This window comes from Heterocephalus glaber, unplaced genomic scaffold (assembly GCF_053883595.1).
Source record: "Heterocephalus glaber isolate CG9 unplaced genomic scaffold, H.glaber_assembly_v1.0 deba00001783, whole genome shotgun sequence".
Taxonomy (NCBI): domain Eukaryota; kingdom Metazoa; phylum Chordata; class Mammalia; order Rodentia; family Bathyergidae; genus Heterocephalus; species Heterocephalus glaber.
The window spans coordinates 58,704-79,117 of NW_028258468.1; the positions used below are offsets into that span (position 1 = coordinate 58,704).

Sequence of the window (20,414 nt, forward strand, 5' to 3'; positions counted from 1 at the left end):
TCAAACAGTGACAAAAATTACAGTGAAATTAACTAGTTGATCAGTTAGGAAAATGCAAATGCAATTTATTAAGATTGAAAGAGGTGCCAAACTTGCTTGCTTCAAGCAGAGTTGATCTTTAAAATTAGTCTGGCTTTACAAAACTAGCAATGACTTTTAGTGAGAAGAAAATATACCATGATACCTGAAAATTATGAAACCCAAATGTAACTATTGGAACACACTTATTTTAGTTAGAAAACATTAAATCACATTACCATACCTGGTATCAATTTTATCTTGAAACCATTTGCTGTAAGACGAGGATCAGACAGGTAAGTTGATCCACCGTATCTTTGGTCTTCTGTGGTCATTTTATATAAAATCTCTAAATAATGAGATCCATTAAAAAGACTGAAAAAGAAATTATGACTCATTAGGTTATTAAATATGCAGACTGAAATGAGAATTAAAAATGTGAATCCAAGGACATTTTACAAAATATTATCAACCAAAATACAAATGTACAAGTAGCCCTTTCAGAAATTTTTTACATATTTGTTACCACTTTATAAAGACCTACTGTATACAATGTAGTGTACAGAAAGGAAGAAAAACAGATGTAAAAGATAATTTCTATCTTCTAGAATATTACAAACTCAATGTACAACTTTAAAATGGCTCTCTAAACATAACACAAATGAAAGTTGTAAAAGATGTCTGTTGAAGCTAGTAAGTGAATAGTGACCTTTTGCCCATTCATTCAATGAATATTTGAGTGTCTTACCATGTGGCAGATACTGTCTTAGGTATGCTAGGGCCTGCTTAATGTTCCAGTGCAGAATGACACATTATTTAATTACATCTCTATATCCGCTGAAAAAGCAAATGAAGCTAGATGTGGTGGCACATGCCTGTAATTTCAGCCACTTAAAACGCTGAGGCAGGAGGATCCAAGCTCAAGGTCAGTCTTGTCTCAATATAAAATTTAAAAAGGGATGCAACTTGAGACCACAATGTTATGTGAAATAAATCAGACAAACAAGCTTAAATAGCAAGGGTTTCTCTTATATGAGAAACCTAAATTATAAATTAGAAAGCAAAATGAAAGACAGGTAATAGGAAGTAGGGAGATAAGAGCTTTCTCAAATGGGAAGGGGTCAAGAAATGGGGGGAGGGGAAGAAAGGGAAAAGGGATGAAAAAGGAACTGACATGTTCTGTACATGTAACATGTATAACAAACATGCAAAATAAAAATAAATAAAATTTATCGTAATACAAAAATTTTAAAAAGGGCTCAAGATGTGGCTCAGCAGAAGAACTGCCTAGCATGCACAAGGCCCTAGGTACAATTCCCAGTACTAGAGAGAAAAAAGAGGAAAGAAAAACCAAATGAAGTTACGTCTCTGCTTATAACAAAGAGGACAGATATGCTCTTCTCTCATCTAACCAACATTATGAAAGTTAGTCTAAGAACAGGTGGTAATGTATAATATGCTCCACAATTAAATTATCTGGATTGCAATCTTGGCATCCCTGTTTGCTGGCTATGTCAGGGTAGGTTAAGTTATTTAACTTTAACTTTCTCTTTCAGTTTCCTATAAAATGTGTAAGTCAGAAACAACTTCATAAAGGTGCGAGGAAAACAGGATCATGAAAAGACAGCAAAATTTCTGTTATGTAGTAAATGCTCAATAAACACCATCGACTGTTAGTATGATGAACACTCTGTAACTTATAAACATCTCGATTACTCTATTAGAGGTAAGCTACACAATTGCCATTAGAACTCTGGTGAGAAAACTGAACCCAATCCATGATTACCCTGCCAACATTGTGGGTAATTAGTCCATGACTCAGTTTTGGAAAACTTGCACTGTGAGGGAGATACCACACTAGGTCCTAAGATAAAGGAAGACAATCTTTGAAGTATAGTTTGTTACTGTCCATGCTCAATTAAGAAAGACTGACATTCAGGATAGTATAAGCCCTAAATAATAAGTTTGTAACAGATTTCTTTTTGAACAGAATATCACGTTGAAAAATATTTTTTAAAAACTGTAATTTAGGGCCGGGGATTTAGCTCAGTGGTTCCAACGCCTAAGCACAAGGACCCAGGTTCGATCCCCGGCACCAAAAAAAAGTAAAAATAAATAAAAACTGTAATTTGGACAACCATACAAAGACTTTAAAAATCTAAATGAAAACCTGCAAACACAATTCAGAAAAACAATCAACTTTAAACATTCAGATATGCTCTATTTTTTTTTTTTCTTTTCTGTTAGTTTCTCCCTAGTTCTTTTTGAGGGAACAAAGAGTACTACCAGGTTTTTTAATTAACTGTTTCAATACAGCCTAAGGCATTGTTTTCTAATTATTCCTTTGACAATTTCCTAAAAGCCAGTGTTAAGAAAATACAATGAAAGACAGTGGATTTTATTTAATATAGTTACTGTTGCCTTATTTGAAAATATAAATTTAACAGATGTTTTACTGGGTTCTGGCTCAATTCTTTTCCTCTTCTGATGGGAATATGCTTAACTAGGGCTTTAACACATTGTATAAATGATTTCTATTCTCTTCCTGGAGACTCTGAAACATCTAATAATGTGTCCTAGCAAACAAATTCTGAACTATCTTTTTAATTTTCAGAATTTTATCTTTATCATATCCACTTGTGTCAGACTGAAACAAATATCAAGTATAATAAAAGAAAATGTTAATAGGCCAGGTATTGTTTTTTCATTTTTACAGAGCTAACTTCCAATTCAACATGAGTTAGGGAAAAAGTTAAATACTATCACAAGGAAGTAGAAACAAACAGGCAAGAAGACATTCTACGAAGTAACTCAGTAAGTGTGAAAAGACAAAGGTGTGATATTAAGGAATGTAAGATACATAACAAAATGTATTGACTGGATCTTGGATATATATATTAAATTTAAAATTTTGAGACAATGAGGATCAATTCCAAGGAATTACTGCTGTGTAAATTATGAAAAAGTTACTTAGGGTCAACTATGAAAACAGCCAGTTTTGAGAGCAATATACTGAAGGACGTTAACAGGAGAAGTTGTTCTTAATTTCTTTAGCAAAGGAGAGAAAATATGTGTGTATACAAAAAGGACAGAGAAAATGTGGCAAAGGCTTGGTAACTATTCATAAAGACTTCACTGTATAATTCTATTGTAGTGTACTTTTAAAAATGTTAAAAAGACATAACAATCTAACTTCAAAATTATTCTAGGAAAGTTTCACAGATGCTGGAGAAATAAGCTTGATATTTGTTAAATACAGAAGTGAACTATGTAGATTACAAAATTACAAGCAACTAGTTCCACTAAAGATTAGAAATAAAAGTTTTAGGGCCAGGGACGTAGCTCAGTGGCACTGAGCCTGCCTGGCAAGCAAAAGGTTCTGAGATTGATCGCCAGTACCGGGAAAAAAAAAAAGGAATACAATTTTTACAAGATTTCTTTAAATATCATTTTTCTTTAAATATCATGTATCTCTACTAACAGACTTTTACCTTCTATTTCTAATCTGGTATGAATTCATGTTCTTTTTTTTTGGTACCAAGGATTGAACTCGGGACCTTGCGCTTGGCAAGGCAGGCGCCCGACCCACTAAGCTGAATCCCTGGTGCGAATTCATGTTCTTAGAGTTTAAAAATTATATTATTTCACCATACCTCTCTGTTAATACAATTGGCTTTTCCAGTGGCTCTGCAGGAAGTTTATGATTCTCAAGAAGTCTTTTAAATAGCAAGGCTTCCTCTACTCTATATGGATTCAGTAACATCACCTCTGTTTTGCATGTAATTAGCCAGGCATCAGGAAACCTGAGATTGTGGATCAAGCAGAGCTCATCTTTTTCTTCTAAGTCAAATTTCTTTTGTTTCTCAAAATTTATTTTCAAGTTTTTCATAGAAAAAGGGACTTGTATTATTTTAATATTTTCACTCCTTTTTTTTTCAGTGTGGGACTGAAGAAGCTCGTCGAGTTTAGGCTGATTAGATAACGAGGCTTTCAACTTATGCTTCTGTACCAGACTCCAGGTGCTGGCGGATTTTATCTTTTTTCTGCCATCTTTTAATGGTATTTGTGACTCTTGTTCAATAGCTTTCTTCAACTGACTATTGTATCGTTCCAAGTCTTTAGTGGCCTTTTCTTCATATCTAAGAATAAAGACAAAACAGTACTAATGAGGTCATGTCAGAAGTATGGTAATATTTTAAGTAAATTTTTAAAAAACCCAAAGAACTGATATTATAGGTCCAATAATAAACCATGTACTGGCCTAGTCCTCCTGTATATGGTTATGCTAAATTGTAAACAAAATATAAAATTCATCTATTTAAAATAAGCTCTGAAGAACAGCCAGAGTGGGCAAAAATTGGCATGGTCCACATTTCTATGTTTATACAGCTATTACCCAGAGGCCAGTTTCTAGGAATAAGGGGTGAGAAGTGGCCCGGCCTCAGTCAGGAGCCTGTGTCATAAGAACCTACAGCTACTTGCTTCTAGAACAACTTGAGAGAGAAAATCCCATGTGTGACAGCCAAGAGGAAAACAGCCATTAGGAGGCTAAGTGAGCTGAAGAGAGGTTTCTGATGCTGCCCAATGCAGAGGAAGCATCGAAATGTGGAGTCTGAATCACACATGGTTTATGGCTCAGTAAACACCTTCGGTTTTCAGTTCAAACTGGAGAAGGGCCATAACCTACAGTGAAAAAAAAAATCTGTCCTACAATTAAAGAAGTTGCCCTAGGACTAATGGCAAAACCCTCACAATCGCTCTCCAACAAAGTGAAAAACAAAGGCTTCACAGGCTGAAGGTGATGTGTAATTTAAGTATCTGGTGGAACAAAAATTAATACTTCTCAGAAGAAAGCAGAATCCAGAGTTTTAAACATTTCCCGCAATGTCCAGTTACACAATTAAAAGTTACCACTGAAGCAATAAAACAAAAAAATGTGAGTCACTGTCAAGTTAAAAAGTGATTGGGGGCCAGGGATTTAGCTCAGTGGTTCCACTGCCTGCCTCGAAAGCGCAAGGACCCGAGTTCAATCCCCTGTACCAAAAAAACAAAGTGACCGGTAGAAGCCAATTTTAAGATGCCACAAATGTTGTAACTAGGAAGTATACATACATATATATATATATATATATAGAGAGAGAGAGAGAGAGAGAGAATAGATTTTTCATAAATGCTTAAATAGAAGAAATATCAACAAAGAAATTATTTTTAAAAGATGAAATGAGCTGGGGATTTAGCTCAGTGGCACTGAGCCTGCCTCATAAGCATAAGGTCCTGAGTTCGATCCCTGGTACCAAAAACAAAACAAAATAAAATAAAATAAAATAAAAGATGAAATGAAAATGGAAATTCTAGATTTAAAAAATTGGGGTCCTGCTGGGGATTTAGCTCAGTGGTTCCGGCACTTGCCTCGCAGGCGCAAGGTCCCGAGTTCAATCCCTGGTACAAAAAAAAAAAAAAAAAATTGGGAGTCCTAAACTGAAAAATAGAAAGTTGGAAAACAAAACAATATTTGAACCAATAAGGCCTAACAATTAGCTGATGTGACAAAATCTAACAACTAAGAGATCTAAAAGCAGCAAATCCAAAGCAGATAAATATAAAGAAATCCACAGCTAGATACATTAGAATCAAACTCATGAAAAGCAAATATTAAGATAAAATCCTAGTATTAGTCAGAGAGAAAGGGGATAAAAGGGTGAATATCATCAGAAATATAAATAACAGTGAAATCTTTTAAATAGCAAAATCCAAATTTGATTATATCCAGCAAATATGTCCTTCAAAAAGAATAAATTGATATTTTAGATTAAGAAGGAAAGTTTCTACCAGCATATTTGCAGTATTAAAGAATGATACTAGACATAAGTAGAATTTTACCTGCCAGATTTTTTACATTTATGAGTCTAGTTTATGAAAAATTAAGGACACATAATGTATTCACCAAAGCAAATGTATATAAAAGGGAACAAAATTAAAATTAGACATGAACATGTATTTAACTTTAAACTTCCCCCCTCTCGAAAAAAGGAAGAATAGAAGAAATAAAACAGAGATAGGATAAACAGAAAATAAAAAAATGGTAGACATGTAAGAGTTATACTTTTTGACAAAATAAAAAATTAAAAGAATGAGAAAAAGATATATATAGAAAAGTCAGAGAAGCTATTGTAATACAAGATGAAGTAAATTTCAGCACAAGATGTAGTATCACAGGTAAAGTGGCCATCAGAGAGGCTTATGTATCTAGTAACAGAACTTCAAATTATATGAAGAAAAACTTACAGACCTAAAAGCAGAAATAAATCGAGTCATAATTAATGATATTAATATAAAAGGAGTAAAATGAAACATCTTGGGCCCAAGACAGTCCAGCACAGCAGCTGTGCCAATGCTTTTTGTGAAAAACTGATTGCCTAGGCCCTGTTGTCAAAGTTACCAATTCTCAGACCTAGGTGCAGGGTGACCTATTTTAAAACAGTCTCCAGGTGATTACAGTGCTCGCCAAGAATGGGAACTACTGCTGAGTGTTCACTAAAGCATACCAGTTATGAGCAGACCAGTTAAAGCCAGAGGAGAAAGCCAGTGTGGCCTTGCTCGGCCATTAGTAGCCTTGTAGACCTACGCAAATTGACTTTTGCATGCCTCAGTAATGCTCATAAGGAATAATATATTGACAGTCAGCATGTGCTTCATAGTTTGTTATGAGGAATGAGTTAAAAAGTGCCAGCTGGAGTAGGTCTTGGCACAAAGTAAATGGTGACATTTACGGGGCTGGGGATTTAGCTCAGTGGTTTCGCTGCCTGTCTCGCAAGCACAAGGTCCCCGGGTTCAATCCCCAGTACCAAAAAAGAATGGTGACGTTTACTATCACTCTCTCCATAGGTCCAAAGTTTTCTCAGAAGGAAAAGTCAAATGTCTGCTTCTCAAATGACTAGATGTTGAGATATTTATATGAAGAATTTCAAGGAATACGTCAAAAGACTATTATCCTATTCTCAGTTCATAATTCATGAAAATAGTCCCAAATGTTGAAAAACGGCCTTACTGAGTAAACTATAATAAATGTTAAAAGTGAGATCAAAAGCCCATGACACCATATAATTTGCCTTCAGTGCTGTACATGTTTAGTGAAGAAATATGAGGCAATATTACCTGATTAGGACCTGGCTTCATCATTTCATTTACTTAACATGCAATACACTTTTAAAAATTACTTTCTCTCATTTATCCTTAGAATGTCAAGTTTCGGATTACTTATATAAAACACATGATTTTCAATGGGCATTACAAATAAGTATTTTTAGCTCTTTGACATTCAAAATTCAGTAATTTTCCTTTGTGGTGGAAAATGAGTTCAAGACAAAGGTTACCATTTGTAATTAATTATAGTGTGCAAATTTTCACATATGGTACTAATCTTTTGATTTACTCAAAGTCAATTTAATTAGTTCCCTGGGAAATAAAAAAAAGCTAAGTCTGAAGGAATATTAGGTAAATGTCAAGTAAATCAGCTGCCACCTTTGTAGCAATCTCATTACGAGATTCAGCAACTTGAAAGGAAAATATCCTGATTTGATCAGTAATCAAATCAAATAATGTCCCCGAGATTACATTTAATTGTAGTTAATCTCCCATTTTCAATAGTACTGCAACTGCAGTACTTTGAGTTATTTTAAGAAGAAATATATTTACAGCTACTGCAAATGAACGCCCAAGTTAACAGCAAACGACTTGAGACCTCAGTGGCAGGTTACAGGCTCAAACAGGGATCGTAATTCAATGGAGAAAAAGGTTAAGAAAACGAGGGTACAAAAAAATCCTTAAAAAAACAAAAACTACAAGCATCTCCCATTCTAGTCTGTCCTAAGCTCTTAGCCAAAGGTTCACAGCTGGAAAACCCCGATTCTAGTTCTTAGGTTCCTATGCTCTGGTTCCTGCCTTCTTCATCTTTTTTTCTTACCATACACTTTCATGCAGTTTTCAGCTCCCCAATAACACTACATTCCTCCCAGTCTGACGAGTCCTTAAAACCTCTGTTAGTTTCTACTCTGGGAAAAAACTTCTGGTCCCATAGATGAAATTAAGCCCAAATGCTAAGTGTTTTAATAACTGTATGTTTTCCTTACCTTAAAAGTCACTTCATTCTATGATTACTAGTTGCTTAAATATGTCTTCCTCAGTAAAATGCACCACTTATGCATAAGGAAAGTATGTTTTCTTTATAACTAAAGTGAGGAGCTGGAGTACTCAGGGCCTTACACACACAAAATCTTTAATATTTCCTACTTGAAGAAAGAGAATGGAGAGGAGGAAGGAAAGAAGAGAAAGAATGGAAAAGAGGAAGAACAGGAATAAAGGAAAGATGGAATGAACTGTAGAAGAGGAGTCTACTCTTAGATGCTTTATATTCCTTGCAGAATTTAGGATCATAGTAAGAATTCCAAGATAAAGTCCAAAAGTCAAGTGGTAATAATGTCATTCTTGGGTGAGATATCTGTTTTGTTCTAGTCTCTCATTTATGATTTTGGACTCAGCTGACCACAGCCCATGGACCGTAGGCCTGTGATGGTCTCATTTAAAAGCTCCGAACCTTTCAGAGTTTTCAAACAGCCATCTGCAGCACATGTACTGTAGGTTCGCCATCACTGATTGGCTCTGAAAGACTGTAAAACAGCATTGTGTGACATACAACTACACTTCTGCTTCCAAGATACTTACATTTTCATGACAAATTTCTATTTCTGGAGTCCAAATTAAATTGAATCTTGACTCAGTAAGTGAAAAATGTCATTCACAACAGTGAAATTCCCTTTCACAAATTAAAAACTGATAATATTCACATATTAATCAATTATTTTCTGGGTCTGTCTTTGATCTTGTGTCTTATCAATACATGATTCCATCATCATAACAATCCATGAGATTGACAACATTTTTATCAAAAGTTAACAAAGAATGACCCTTGTTAGAAGCTATGTGTAGTTTCTAAGCCCTGCTGTTCCATTTGTCTACCTGATGGCAATATGAGATAGAAAAAAATGGGGGTGGTTCTACATACTACCTGATCATAAACAATTACTAGATGAGGACTATGAACCATAATCCTAGTAATCTGACACCTGGGACCCACAAGGAGAAACAACACAGCCCCCAAAAGACAACTGTAGTACTACTTGCTGTTGAAAGAACAAATGGAGGCACAGTTCCATCTTAAGCTGTTAGGTACTGTTCCTACTTCCACGAGAACTGGACACATCCATGGTTTGTTTCTATTCTCAGACAATCCTCAATCTGTCACCTCTCTCTAGGCGATGCAATTCAACTTTAATGGGTACTGTACTTAAAAGTTAAGCCTACTCATCTTTTTCCTCCTGATACATATATTTATGGGGTACCATGCCACGTTTCAATGAAATCCACTTAGCATCCCCCCTTTTTTGGTACTGGAGACTGAACCCTGGGCCTTGCACATGCTATATTTACAAGTGCTCTACCACTGAGCTACATCCCCAGCCCACTTTATTTCTTGAGACAGGATCTCAAACTTGCCAGCCTCCTGCCTCAGCAGGATGCAGCTGGGATTGCGATGTGCACCACCACTCCCAGACCTAATCCACTTATCTTTAACACACTCAATAACTGTAATTAGGTAAAACTAAAGACAAACATAACTATGAAACTTTATTTGCATGATGATTTCAATATAAACTTCTAAAAATCTAGCATTTATGAAATAATTAGAAATCTAAACATCAATAGTTTAATGTATTAAGAATTCCATGCTTTGGGGCTGGGGATTTAGCTCAGTGGTTCCGATGCCTGCCCCGCAAGTGCAAGGACCTGAGTTCGATCCCCGGTACCAACCCCCCCCCCCCCGAATTCCATGCTTTAAAAAAAAGGCTAATTGTATTACTCTGTTGTTTAAAACACAAATCTCTTACCTTTTAGAGATATACACTAAAACACTTCTAAAATAGGTGACATTATTTTTAGAATCTGCTTCAGAAATCAAAGGGAGTAGAGAGGTAAAATGAGTAAAGGTATGCATGAAGCAGAACTGCTCATGAGATGACATCTAAGAAAATGGGGTGACAAGTTCACTGTACTGTTTGAAAGAGAACAAAACACAGCCTCCATCTCCCCTTACAAGAAAATTTTTAAAAGAGGCCAAAGAAAAAAGTTAATTTATGGAAGCTTTCCATATTGGTGTTAACAGTGCTCTTTATTATTTTTAATCTGATATTGTCTTTATAATGCTGAATGAGCTAATGGAAAAAAAGAAAACCCATTAATACTCATATAGTTTATTACCAAATATAACTCTAGGTGACAGATTACATTTAGAAAGTTTTTTTTTTTCAGATATTTTACATAGTACTGAGACACTTTTGGCAACAGATGACTGGAGGTATAAGTCTACTTTTTTTCCTGCTAGATCACTCAAGAGATAATTGTTTATGTTTGTATTTAGTGTTCTAAGCCAATCAGAAACACCATTAGTATTTTGGAACATTTATTTAGATCATCTGATCTAAATATGCGAGTAATATTTAAATCAGGCATAAAGCCACCACCTATTTACATCCCCAAAACACCCAGTATAGGTTATAAAGCACCAATAAAAAAAAATACATTATAGAGGCAAAACTTGAATTATACTTAGAAGAAATAGTATTAATAGCACTAAAATGATCCCAGAATAATACAATTCTTTGTATTGTGTTATACATTTTAGAGACTAATTTTTTAAAAAGCATAGTTAAGAAATTAAAAATGTCATTGTTTTAACTCTAGTACAAAACTTTTTTTAAAAAAGTCCTGCCACAGAAGTTAAATTTTTTAAAAAAGAAAATGGTGGTTTCAAAATGAGGATAATAGAAACCTTTAACAGCAAATTTAACAAATCAGAAAGCAGTTGAGACTTGTACAAAGAAAACAATCCATTTTAAAACAAAAAATAATCCCCCCAAAGACCCTAAATTTAAAAAAAAGTGATACCAAAAAATACACTCTAGCCAAGCCAAGAGGCATTTTCCATTCTGGTTTTCTATAAATAAGAAGTTAAAAAAAAAAAAAACTTTTTAAAAACCAGTGAGTCATATAGAATGGAAAGAGCTGAGCAGTCAGGTCACATGCAAGCTCTGGAAACTTACTTGAGTTTTTCCTCTTCACTCAATGTCTTCCACATTTCTTCAATTTGTACTGTTGCATCCTCGAAATTAGTCTTAGGATTTTCTATGAGAAACTGAGCACGATGTTCTTGAATAAAAAGGGCACTCGCAGACATGGGTTTCTTGATTACTCGATTGCTAATTAAATCATAGGCTGTCAGCTGTCCAGATTTGTTATCTATCACATTTGACTTTTTGTTACAGGGGCCGTCTCTGAGATTTTCTTGTTCAAGGTTTGAATGATTATTCTTGCTCACTTTATGTGCTAAACTTTCCTGAGGCACTAAAATTTTCACAGGTTCAATATTCTCTCCTGTTGAATTCTTAAGGGCACTTCCCTTGCTCCAGTCATCTGCACAAATTTCTAAGGACTTCTCAAGAACTGTTGCTTCATTTCCCCCCTTTTTATCTATATGGCTTTTACCACCATTTTCTACTTGGGCATCCTTAACAGAACCTAAAAAACCAATTTCATTACCAGCACTCTGGGCATCCTCTGATGGTAAGTTATTCACTGGGCTTTTCTGAAATGTATTTCTAGTGTCCTTATTAATATCAGAATTTTTACTACTAAAATCATCATCACAATGTTCATCAATACTTGTCTGCTGATTTGAATAATTATTAGTGTTTCTTCTTGAGTCATCATTATGTACATCACTTTGGAAAGGAATGACTGAAGTATCAACATTTGGGTAATTATTTCCAGATGATTCCATTTTATTAAAAAGCACATCTGTTTCTGCTGTTTTACTAACAACCATGTCAGTTGAGGAAACATCTGTTTTATTATTTTCATAACAATTTGTACTAGGTAGTGGTCCATAACAAGTTGTCATCAGATTTTCAAGAGTAATTAAAACAGATTCCTAAAAAATACAAATTAACAGATAAAATTAAAATGAATAAAAAAGAAAACTATAAATAAACAAGTCTTTTATATAAAAACAGCCTGCATACATTTATATAGCATAAATTAATACAAAAATTATCTGGAAAACATTACCTTATTCTGTAATAATACTTGACTTTTATCTGCTGTTAGATTTACATCCACATCAGTTGCAGGTACATCAATTTTCAGAAAAAAGATGGGATACAAACGAGTAGATTCCTTTAGGCACTTCAGACTGTAATAATGTCGGATTAACTAGAAATATACGTAGTGAATAAAACACAAAAGTACCATTTAAATACAGTACTGCCAACCTTAAAATACCATCTAAAGGAGCAGATCCAACTGAAACACTGAGCAGTTGGAACCAACCAGTGGGAAAACCAGCACGTAAGCAGTCGTGACAGTCCTGTGGAGGCCCCGAACCCACACAGCGCACAAGCATCCTAAGAAACACAGGCATCCAGCGCAGCTGGCTTCAAGGCTAAAAATCATAGTGACATAGAAGTTTTGAAGGCCTAGAGTTCAAATCAAAACTGCTACTTTCTGGCTACTTTCCTTAAGTAAGTCATTTAACATTTGTTTCCTCAGTACAAATGGGGATAATTATGCATCAGCGCTGTTGTACAGAGAAAACAAAACATAGTATGTAAATAATACCCAGTACAATGCTTAATAAGTGATTATCTGTTTATTGCCTTCTTTTCCTTATTTTAGAGCAAATTCTAGTAGTCATTCTTGTAACACTCTAACGAATGTCAGAGCTGGTTTTAAATTTCTGACCAAAGTGATACTTTTTTCTAAAAGTGATTACCTTTAATATATCTTTCTGATGGACAGGTCGACTATTTATAAAGATGAAACTCCTCTCTGGAGTTGAAAGACTTGTGGAAGAGTGGTCTGCATCAAGCTTTGGAAGGAATCCACTTAGATAAATCTGCAATTATAATAAACAGTCATAGAGTATCCAATATCCACATCCAATGGTCTAGCCCTATACAAATACATTAAAAGGTTAAAAAAAATAGATTTTCAACTTAAGATCTAAAGAGCTATATATGTCATATCTGAAGAATTAACCTTGAAGAAAATCCTGCAGCATACTAAACTGGTGTTTATAACTCTAAGGAAAAATGAACATTTATAAAATCTTCAGTCATACTTTTAATTATTTAACAGTCATAGGACAAACTGCACCTGCTCTCTACTCAGCTTTACCTTCTTTTTAGTTTCTTTTTTGCACTCTATGCTTTCTTTCTGGATGTCTGTCCTTTTCTCTTAACCATGAAGAAGTTGCTGTATATCTTTGAGTATACCACAATGCTAATCTTACTGAGGCTGCATTTCAGAATTTTTTAAAAAAATGTCTTTTATTCTTTGAATTAACTTCCTTGGGGAACCAACCCATTGCACTTTATCTTCCTTCAGTTTTGCTTAAAGATATTTTCTACAAAAATGTTACTAATTATTTACAAGTTATTCTTATGCTACAAATATATGAAGGAGGAGGAAAAAGGATACAAGGAAAAGGATACAAGAAAGGATACATGAAAAGATAACCAGAGAAAGAGAGAGATTTAAGGGGTGTGAGGCAGAGAACATGTTCCTTTTACCCTTAGCTAATTAACACAGCTAAAGACACTATAGAGAATGTTAAAAGTACAGACTAGAGCTAGACTGCTAGGGTTTGAATCCTAGCTCCACTACTAGCTTATGTGACTTTGGTCAATTAAAATACAGGCCTATAATCTCTTATCTGAAACAACTAGAATGCGATGTATTATTAATCTGCTGAGAAACACCAATAGTAAAATTGTAACTTAGGTTAAAGAAAGCAAGGATGTCAGTAGGCATGCTATTTTTAGTTGAGCAGAAACCATGAAACTCCTTACCAATACAAGCCTGTAGGCTATCACCTCTGTCTAAGGGTGTCCCTCCCCTTGGAAATACGTGTTGAAGGAGGTGCATTACCAGTTTTAGAACACTAAGTGCATTATTGTCAGGATGCCAAATTGTGCCAATTAGAAAAAATAAATTAATAAATCTGGATAATCCATTACAAAATGATACCACTTAATTAACTGCAAAACTTCACAGCCTTTATAAATGGCTGTATAATTTACCAGGTAACATGAGACTCTTCTTAAAACACCTACTGGGCATCAGGGAAAGACTATTTAAGGTCTGAAACATTTACTGGTTGTGTGATTTAAAAAAAAAAATCTGCCCTCTGGTCTGAAAGGGTAAGAATAAAGAAGAAAATGAAAAAATAGATAGTTGTTAGTGGCTTCCTTTCCCTCTACCTTATAATTACTGCATGTTATGCTGTACATTACTCTACAATGATTTATGGTAATCTTAACCAGCTATATTAAGTTATATAGAATGCAAAATGAAACAGTTCTTAGAAATAAAATACAAAAGACCAAACTGGTGCAACAAAATAAAAATGAGACCGCCTTTGCAAGATTCTGGGCCTCAACTTAGAAATGGAAGGCAAAGTACAAATTCTACTCTCCTGGTTGCTTCTCAGCTATGAGCCTCTCTTTTCTTCCTCTTCAACCCTCTTTCTAAGTTGGCTTCTGCCTTAATGACCAGCTGCAGTCATTTTATTTGCCCCCCTGAAGGCCCTGCCATTACGGGCGGCTCCCCTTTTGGAAGCACCCCACTGCACGGATCTGCACGGGTCTTTCTGCTTCCTCTACGACACTTCCTCGTTTTCTCTTCTTTCAGTAGCCCTATAAATGATAATGGTCCCTCTGAATGCCATCATTAGACTCTTTTTTCTTGCACTCCAATTACTATAATTTTTTTCACAACTATAGTTTCAACAACTAACCATATAAAATGATGCTAAGATATAGATACTATAGTTTCTATTTCTCTCACTCCCAAATGCTTACTAACTGCAACTGTCAGAAAAATAGTCTCAAGCTCAAAGCTTCATAATATGTCACCCCACTTCTGCCCTGCTGTCCAACCAGATTCTCCTGTATTCCTTTACTATGAGAGTCCTGCCATTTACAGAGTCTATAAAGCCCACATCCTCTTCTCCACTCATCATGTTGATATAACCTTTATGGGTCACCTAACACGAATCTTTCTCCCCTTTTAGCCATAAAATCCATCATAACAAACATGGAGTTACATTTCTAAATACCTTAAGTACTCTGGTTAGAAGAGTGAAACAAGTTCATGTGAAAATTCCCTTCTCCCCCAAGCACAAACTACACAGCAGTGACAAAATCAATTTCTAAAGTAATTTAAAAAGACCCAGCCACATAAAAGCAAGACAAATAATGATTTATGAATGCAAAACATGTAACAGGGAGTGATGGTTAAAGGTAAAAGTCCTACATGCTGTACTATCAGACACAAGGTATGCCATTTGGAAATTAAATTCTGGCAAGAAGGTGAGGACAGAACACTGTACAAGGCAGGGGACTGAAATTAGTCTTTCTGTTTGAACTAGAGCTCATATACCACCACCTCCGGAAAAAAACAAACAAACTTTAAAATGCTGCATGACCACTGTCTGGAGCTGCTTGCCAGGGTCACAGGAAAGAACAGAGACAGCTCCAAAACCAAGAACAAGGCTAAGCCAAGTTGGCTAGGAAAAGAAGTCTAAAATCTTGGCAGGCTGAGGCATCAACTGCTAACATAGCACCTGGTTTTGAATCAGAGTGGAGAGGGGAGTATCTGCCAGAAACTATGGAATGGGGGAGGTAAGTGAGGAGAGGAAACAAAACAACAAAAGCAAACCTGCATTCAAAATAATTTCAAAAATTAAAATTTCAAAGCATATAAAATAGCAGAGAATAAGAGGATTTTCCCTCAGGAAAACAGAAATGACAGAGCAATATGAAAAGGACTTTGAACTTAGTACAGTGATACCTTGGTACTTATTGTTAATTGGTTCTGGAAGGCACAATGAGTACCCAACAAACTGCTTTGGCTGGAAAGGATAACAAGTCATGAGGCCACTGACTTCAACAAGTTTTCCTGCACATCAAGTACCAAAGAAATGACTGGGACAAAATTTTCACATCAAAATACCAAATTTGACAAGTTTTAGAGCAGTGGAGTAAAAAGGTATGACTGTAAACAAATTAAAATGAGTAGCTACAAATCAAGTTTAGAAAGAAGAATATGAAAATAATTCTAAATCCTAAAAACAGATAATATGGTTTAGGGGTTAAAAATTAGGCAGCACCAAGGAATTCATGCAGAAGTTAGCACGGAGTAATGCAGAAATGTCATAAGCAGCTCCATCAGGTCAAAAAGCCACACCTGAAAAATACCTAACCAAACTTCTACAGTAGTGGCTCAGTTGAGACTATCATCCACAATAAGGTTGTTCCTCCCATATGAGGGCCCTACAGATTAAAAAATGGACTCTCGCATTAAGGGAAGAGACATACAAAGATGCTCTACACCCACAGTTCCCATGAGCCAATGGATCTGTCATCCCAGTGCAGTAAGCAGGCCCTGGTGGACAAGTTTCACAACTTACAGACATGTAATGGGAGCTGAAAATCAACTCAGGATTGCTTTCAGCCAGGGACAAGAAGTGATTCAAAGAAACTCTGATGCAGGACAAGTCTCCTCTAACTACACAAGCAATATAAGAGAAAAGAAGAACATGAAAATAAAGAGCATGGAGTGGTGATGGGTGGCTGGTGGCAACACAAACATAACACCTGTTTAGACACACAGTGCAAGGACAGAAGAGGGATGGACTGATATGATCAGTTTCACCAGACTCCAACCCTTGAGTACCATGTAAATGGAACACCAGCACACGCTTTCCAAATTCTTTGCATTCCTCCATGCAAAAATAACACATGAAGGTATAGCAATAATTCTGATGTCTGACAGATTACCATAAAGCTATCTTTAAGTGATCCTATTTCAAAAGAAAATTTAAAAATAAATGGGCAAGATCAGATCTGAAAACTTATCTCAAAATGGACTGGGAAAATAATTCTCAATTGCAGGACTGACTCCTGCAATAGTTCCACCCACGCACAGAATTATAGCTTACCAGGGTCTAGATCACTGCTTTCCATTCCTGCATGGTGCACCTAAGGACCTTGTAAAGATGCAGGTTCTGATTCAGTAGATGAGACTTTTTTTTTTTCTAATACGCTTCCATTTGATGCCAACACTACTAGTCTGTAGAACAAATTAGGACAGCCAGTGCATCGTGAGCATGAGGACACATAGGCAACAGAGTCCTATGAAGCTACAGGGAACCCAGAGGGAATTTAGATGTACCCTTAGCATCCTGAGTCAGCTACAACAAGCAACAGAATTCCAGAGATCCTACAGGCTTAAAGTTAGCAGCCAACCAAACAAAAGGCCTCTTCTCTAATAAAACTGAATGACAATATGTCTTGACTCCAATTCATGTAACTTTGTACTAGAAGGAAAGAAAGGAAGGAAAAACAGAAAAGAAGAAGATGGATGCAGGGAGACAGATATAATCGGTTTCTTAAGAACCCGAGCAGCAAGGATATGGTATGCAGATTAAACCTTAGGCCCTCACCCCCTTAGGGCAACTGGGACTCTCCCAGAATCTAGGAACGAGGTGATGATCTTGATTACACAACACTGAAGGACAGCCCAGTTAGATTTCCTATTTTCTATTCATGGGGCAAGACAGAGAATCAGACACTTTGCAAAAAAGACTTTAGGTTAGCAGAACAAAACCTAAGAAAAAGATTATTTAAAGAAGAAATACTTTAAAAACAAAAACAGTATCTTTAGAAAGAGTTAAGATTTTATATTCATAAGAAGTTATAAAAAAATAAAAACTGGGGGTCGGGGATTTAGCTCAGTGGTTTTGGGGCCTGCTGCGCAAGTGCAGGACCCAAGTTTGATCCCCGGTACCAAACAAACAAACAAATAAATAAATAAATAAGCCCTGTGATATTAAACATAACTTTCAAAGCAAACAATTCAATTGTTTATTCTAAGAGAATTAAAGGGTACAGTCAGTGAGATCTCCCAAAACTTACAGAAAAAAGAAAAGATGCAAAACTTGAGAAAAGAGAAGGTCCTAATCAGTGGAGAGTGAGAGGGAGAGAAACGGTGTTAATGGATGGAAATGCATAACCCAGGAATAAAAAGAAATGAGTCTCCAGATTCAAAAGGGCCACATAATTGCTGAGCACAATGATGACCTAACAAGTCACAGATCTAGACAATTTTTTATAAAATCTAAGAACAAACATGAAGGAAAGATCTAAAGAATTTTCAAAGAGAAAAAAATTATCTAGAAAGAACTACTATGTATTAATCTTCGAGTCAACAACAGATGATCAAAGAGATACTCAATGTCTTCAATGTTCTAAGGAAAAACTATTTTGTATTTTCTTTTTCTTTTTCTTTTTTTTTTTGGTACCGGGGATCAAACTTGGGTCCTTGTGCTTGTGAGGCATGCGGTGGAACCACTGAGCTAAATCCCTGGCCCGGAAAAACTCTTCAATTAATCTATAATTCTGTGTCTACAACAACATCAACATCAAAAGTGCAAAGTATATCTCTTGTGTCCCCTTTCTGTGGAAGATATTTAAAGTTGTACCTTCAAAACATTGAGAATGAGTATCAACAAACACTTATGATATAAGAATTAATGGAACAAATCAGTGTTCTGATTTAAATATATCTCAGGATGAGAACCTTAAAATACAATCAATCCATATAAGAGATAAGTGGGTTCTAAGATCAACGACTTTAAAAAGAGGGAATGGAATGGATTACAAACTATTCTATGATCAAAAGAATTTTTTACTGATTTGCTGAGGAAAATTTCACTTAAAAACTTTCAGAAATCTCAGAAAAACTAAAAACTTCTATGAGGTAGTTCACATGTAAAGCAAAGAAAAACTGATAAATTTTGGCAACTGATGGTAATACAAGAAAGAAAAATTTTATTTAATCGAGACAATAGGAATATTTTCATTTGTATGGCATAAGAGACATAATACTGGATCCTGTGAAAAGTGTAATCCCAACACAACAGTAGGTTTTTCAATGAAAACCACGTACAGTCATAATAATTTATACTCCATATAAATGTTCAACCTTTGGAAATCAATATTCAGACAAAAGATGAAAGACTTAAATGGTTACAGGGCCGGGAATAGTGGTGCACACCTGTTAATTCTAGCACTTGGGGGGAAAGGGGATTGAGGCAGGAGGATCGCCATGAGTTCAAGGCCAGCCTGGACTACTTAGTGAGTTCAAAGCCAGACTGAAATACATAGCTCTGTCTCAAAACAAAACAAAACAAAATAAAGCAAAGCAAAAATGTTTACAGGACCAGAAGTATGGCTCAATGGTAGAACATGAGGCCTTGGGTTCACTCCTAAAGTACTGCAAACAACAGCAACAACAAAATTACATATGAAAATATGCTATTCAGCTTGATAATAAGAATGTCTTACGGACAAAATTGAAAAGAAGAAAGAGCAAGTAAGTGAGGGGAAGTATCATCTAGCATTATAGGGAGTCAGCACTAAAGCTGATAGACTGAGCGAAGAAAGTTTGAGTGTGTATATATAATGGGAAAGGGAAAGAAAAGATAAGCAAGCTCAACAATTTTACAGTCTAAAGGAAGTAAGACTCTAAATTGAAAATTATTTTTTAAAAATCAATTTAAGCAAAAAGAAAGATAAAAGCAGAGCTGGGGAAAGAGGTTAGTTTTATATGTATTTTCTTTCCTACCTACTTTATATACATATTTTGATTAAAAAAGTCACAAGAAAAACCTCTTATTCTAACTCCCCAAAAGAGAAATATTTTAACCACGTCATTACCAAGTCAAAATTATGAAAGAACATTTTTGTGCGTACCTGAGATTCTTCAGAGTGGTACTGAAAAGACTCCAAGTTGCCCATAATAGCGGTCCCCAGAACTAACATGAGAGCCGTCTTGTGGTCAGATACTCTAGTTTTCTGCCAAATAACTGCCTACAGATGAAATGACATACACAACTGTTAACACAACTCAGTTACTGAATTCAAGAACTTACAGAAATTGTTTCTATAGTCATTAATATATTTATGGAATGGACTCGAGAGCTATAAAGTCTGACCGAACAAACCTTGATTCCAAACTCTAGAAGCTGTATGATTTGTAGTGTTCAATACTTTCAACTTCCCTTATCCTTGGCCTTCTCCTGACAAAGGGCTGTTTTTCAGAGTTGTTCAGAAATGAAAATATATAAGGTAGGCAAGCACACAGATCACTGTGGCATAAAACAGTCTCATTCAATATTCTCTCTCTTTTTCTCATCCTAAACTTCAGAATATGTACTTCAA

At 35.4% G+C, this 20,414-nt stretch overlaps 1 protein-coding gene across 18 annotated transcripts in view; it reads right to left on the reverse strand.

Annotated features, from left to right (window-relative positions):
• The window catches only part of LOC101707994 (PMS1 protein homolog 1-like), a 99,690-nt gene that overhangs the window by 29,659 nt on the left and 49,617 nt on the right, over positions 1-20,414 (reverse strand). For all 18 annotated transcript variants that reach the window (XR_015448020.1, XR_015448021.1, XR_015448022.1 and 15 more), the window contains 6 exons: positions 19,947-20,063; positions 12,902-13,024; positions 12,199-12,342; positions 11,175-12,061; positions 3,672-4,157; positions 263-393 (listed from right to left, as the gene is read on the reverse strand). Coding sequence is in view for 15 of the 18 variants with exons in the window: in XM_087203127.1 (XP_087059253.1) it covers positions 263-393; positions 3,672-4,157; positions 11,175-12,061; positions 12,199-12,342; positions 12,902-13,024; positions 19,947-20,063 (1,888 nt within the window). In the remaining 3 variants the exon portion in view is untranslated. The remainder of the gene's footprint in view (positions 1-262; positions 394-3,671; positions 4,158-11,174; positions 12,062-12,198; positions 12,343-12,901; positions 13,025-19,946; positions 20,064-20,414) is intronic.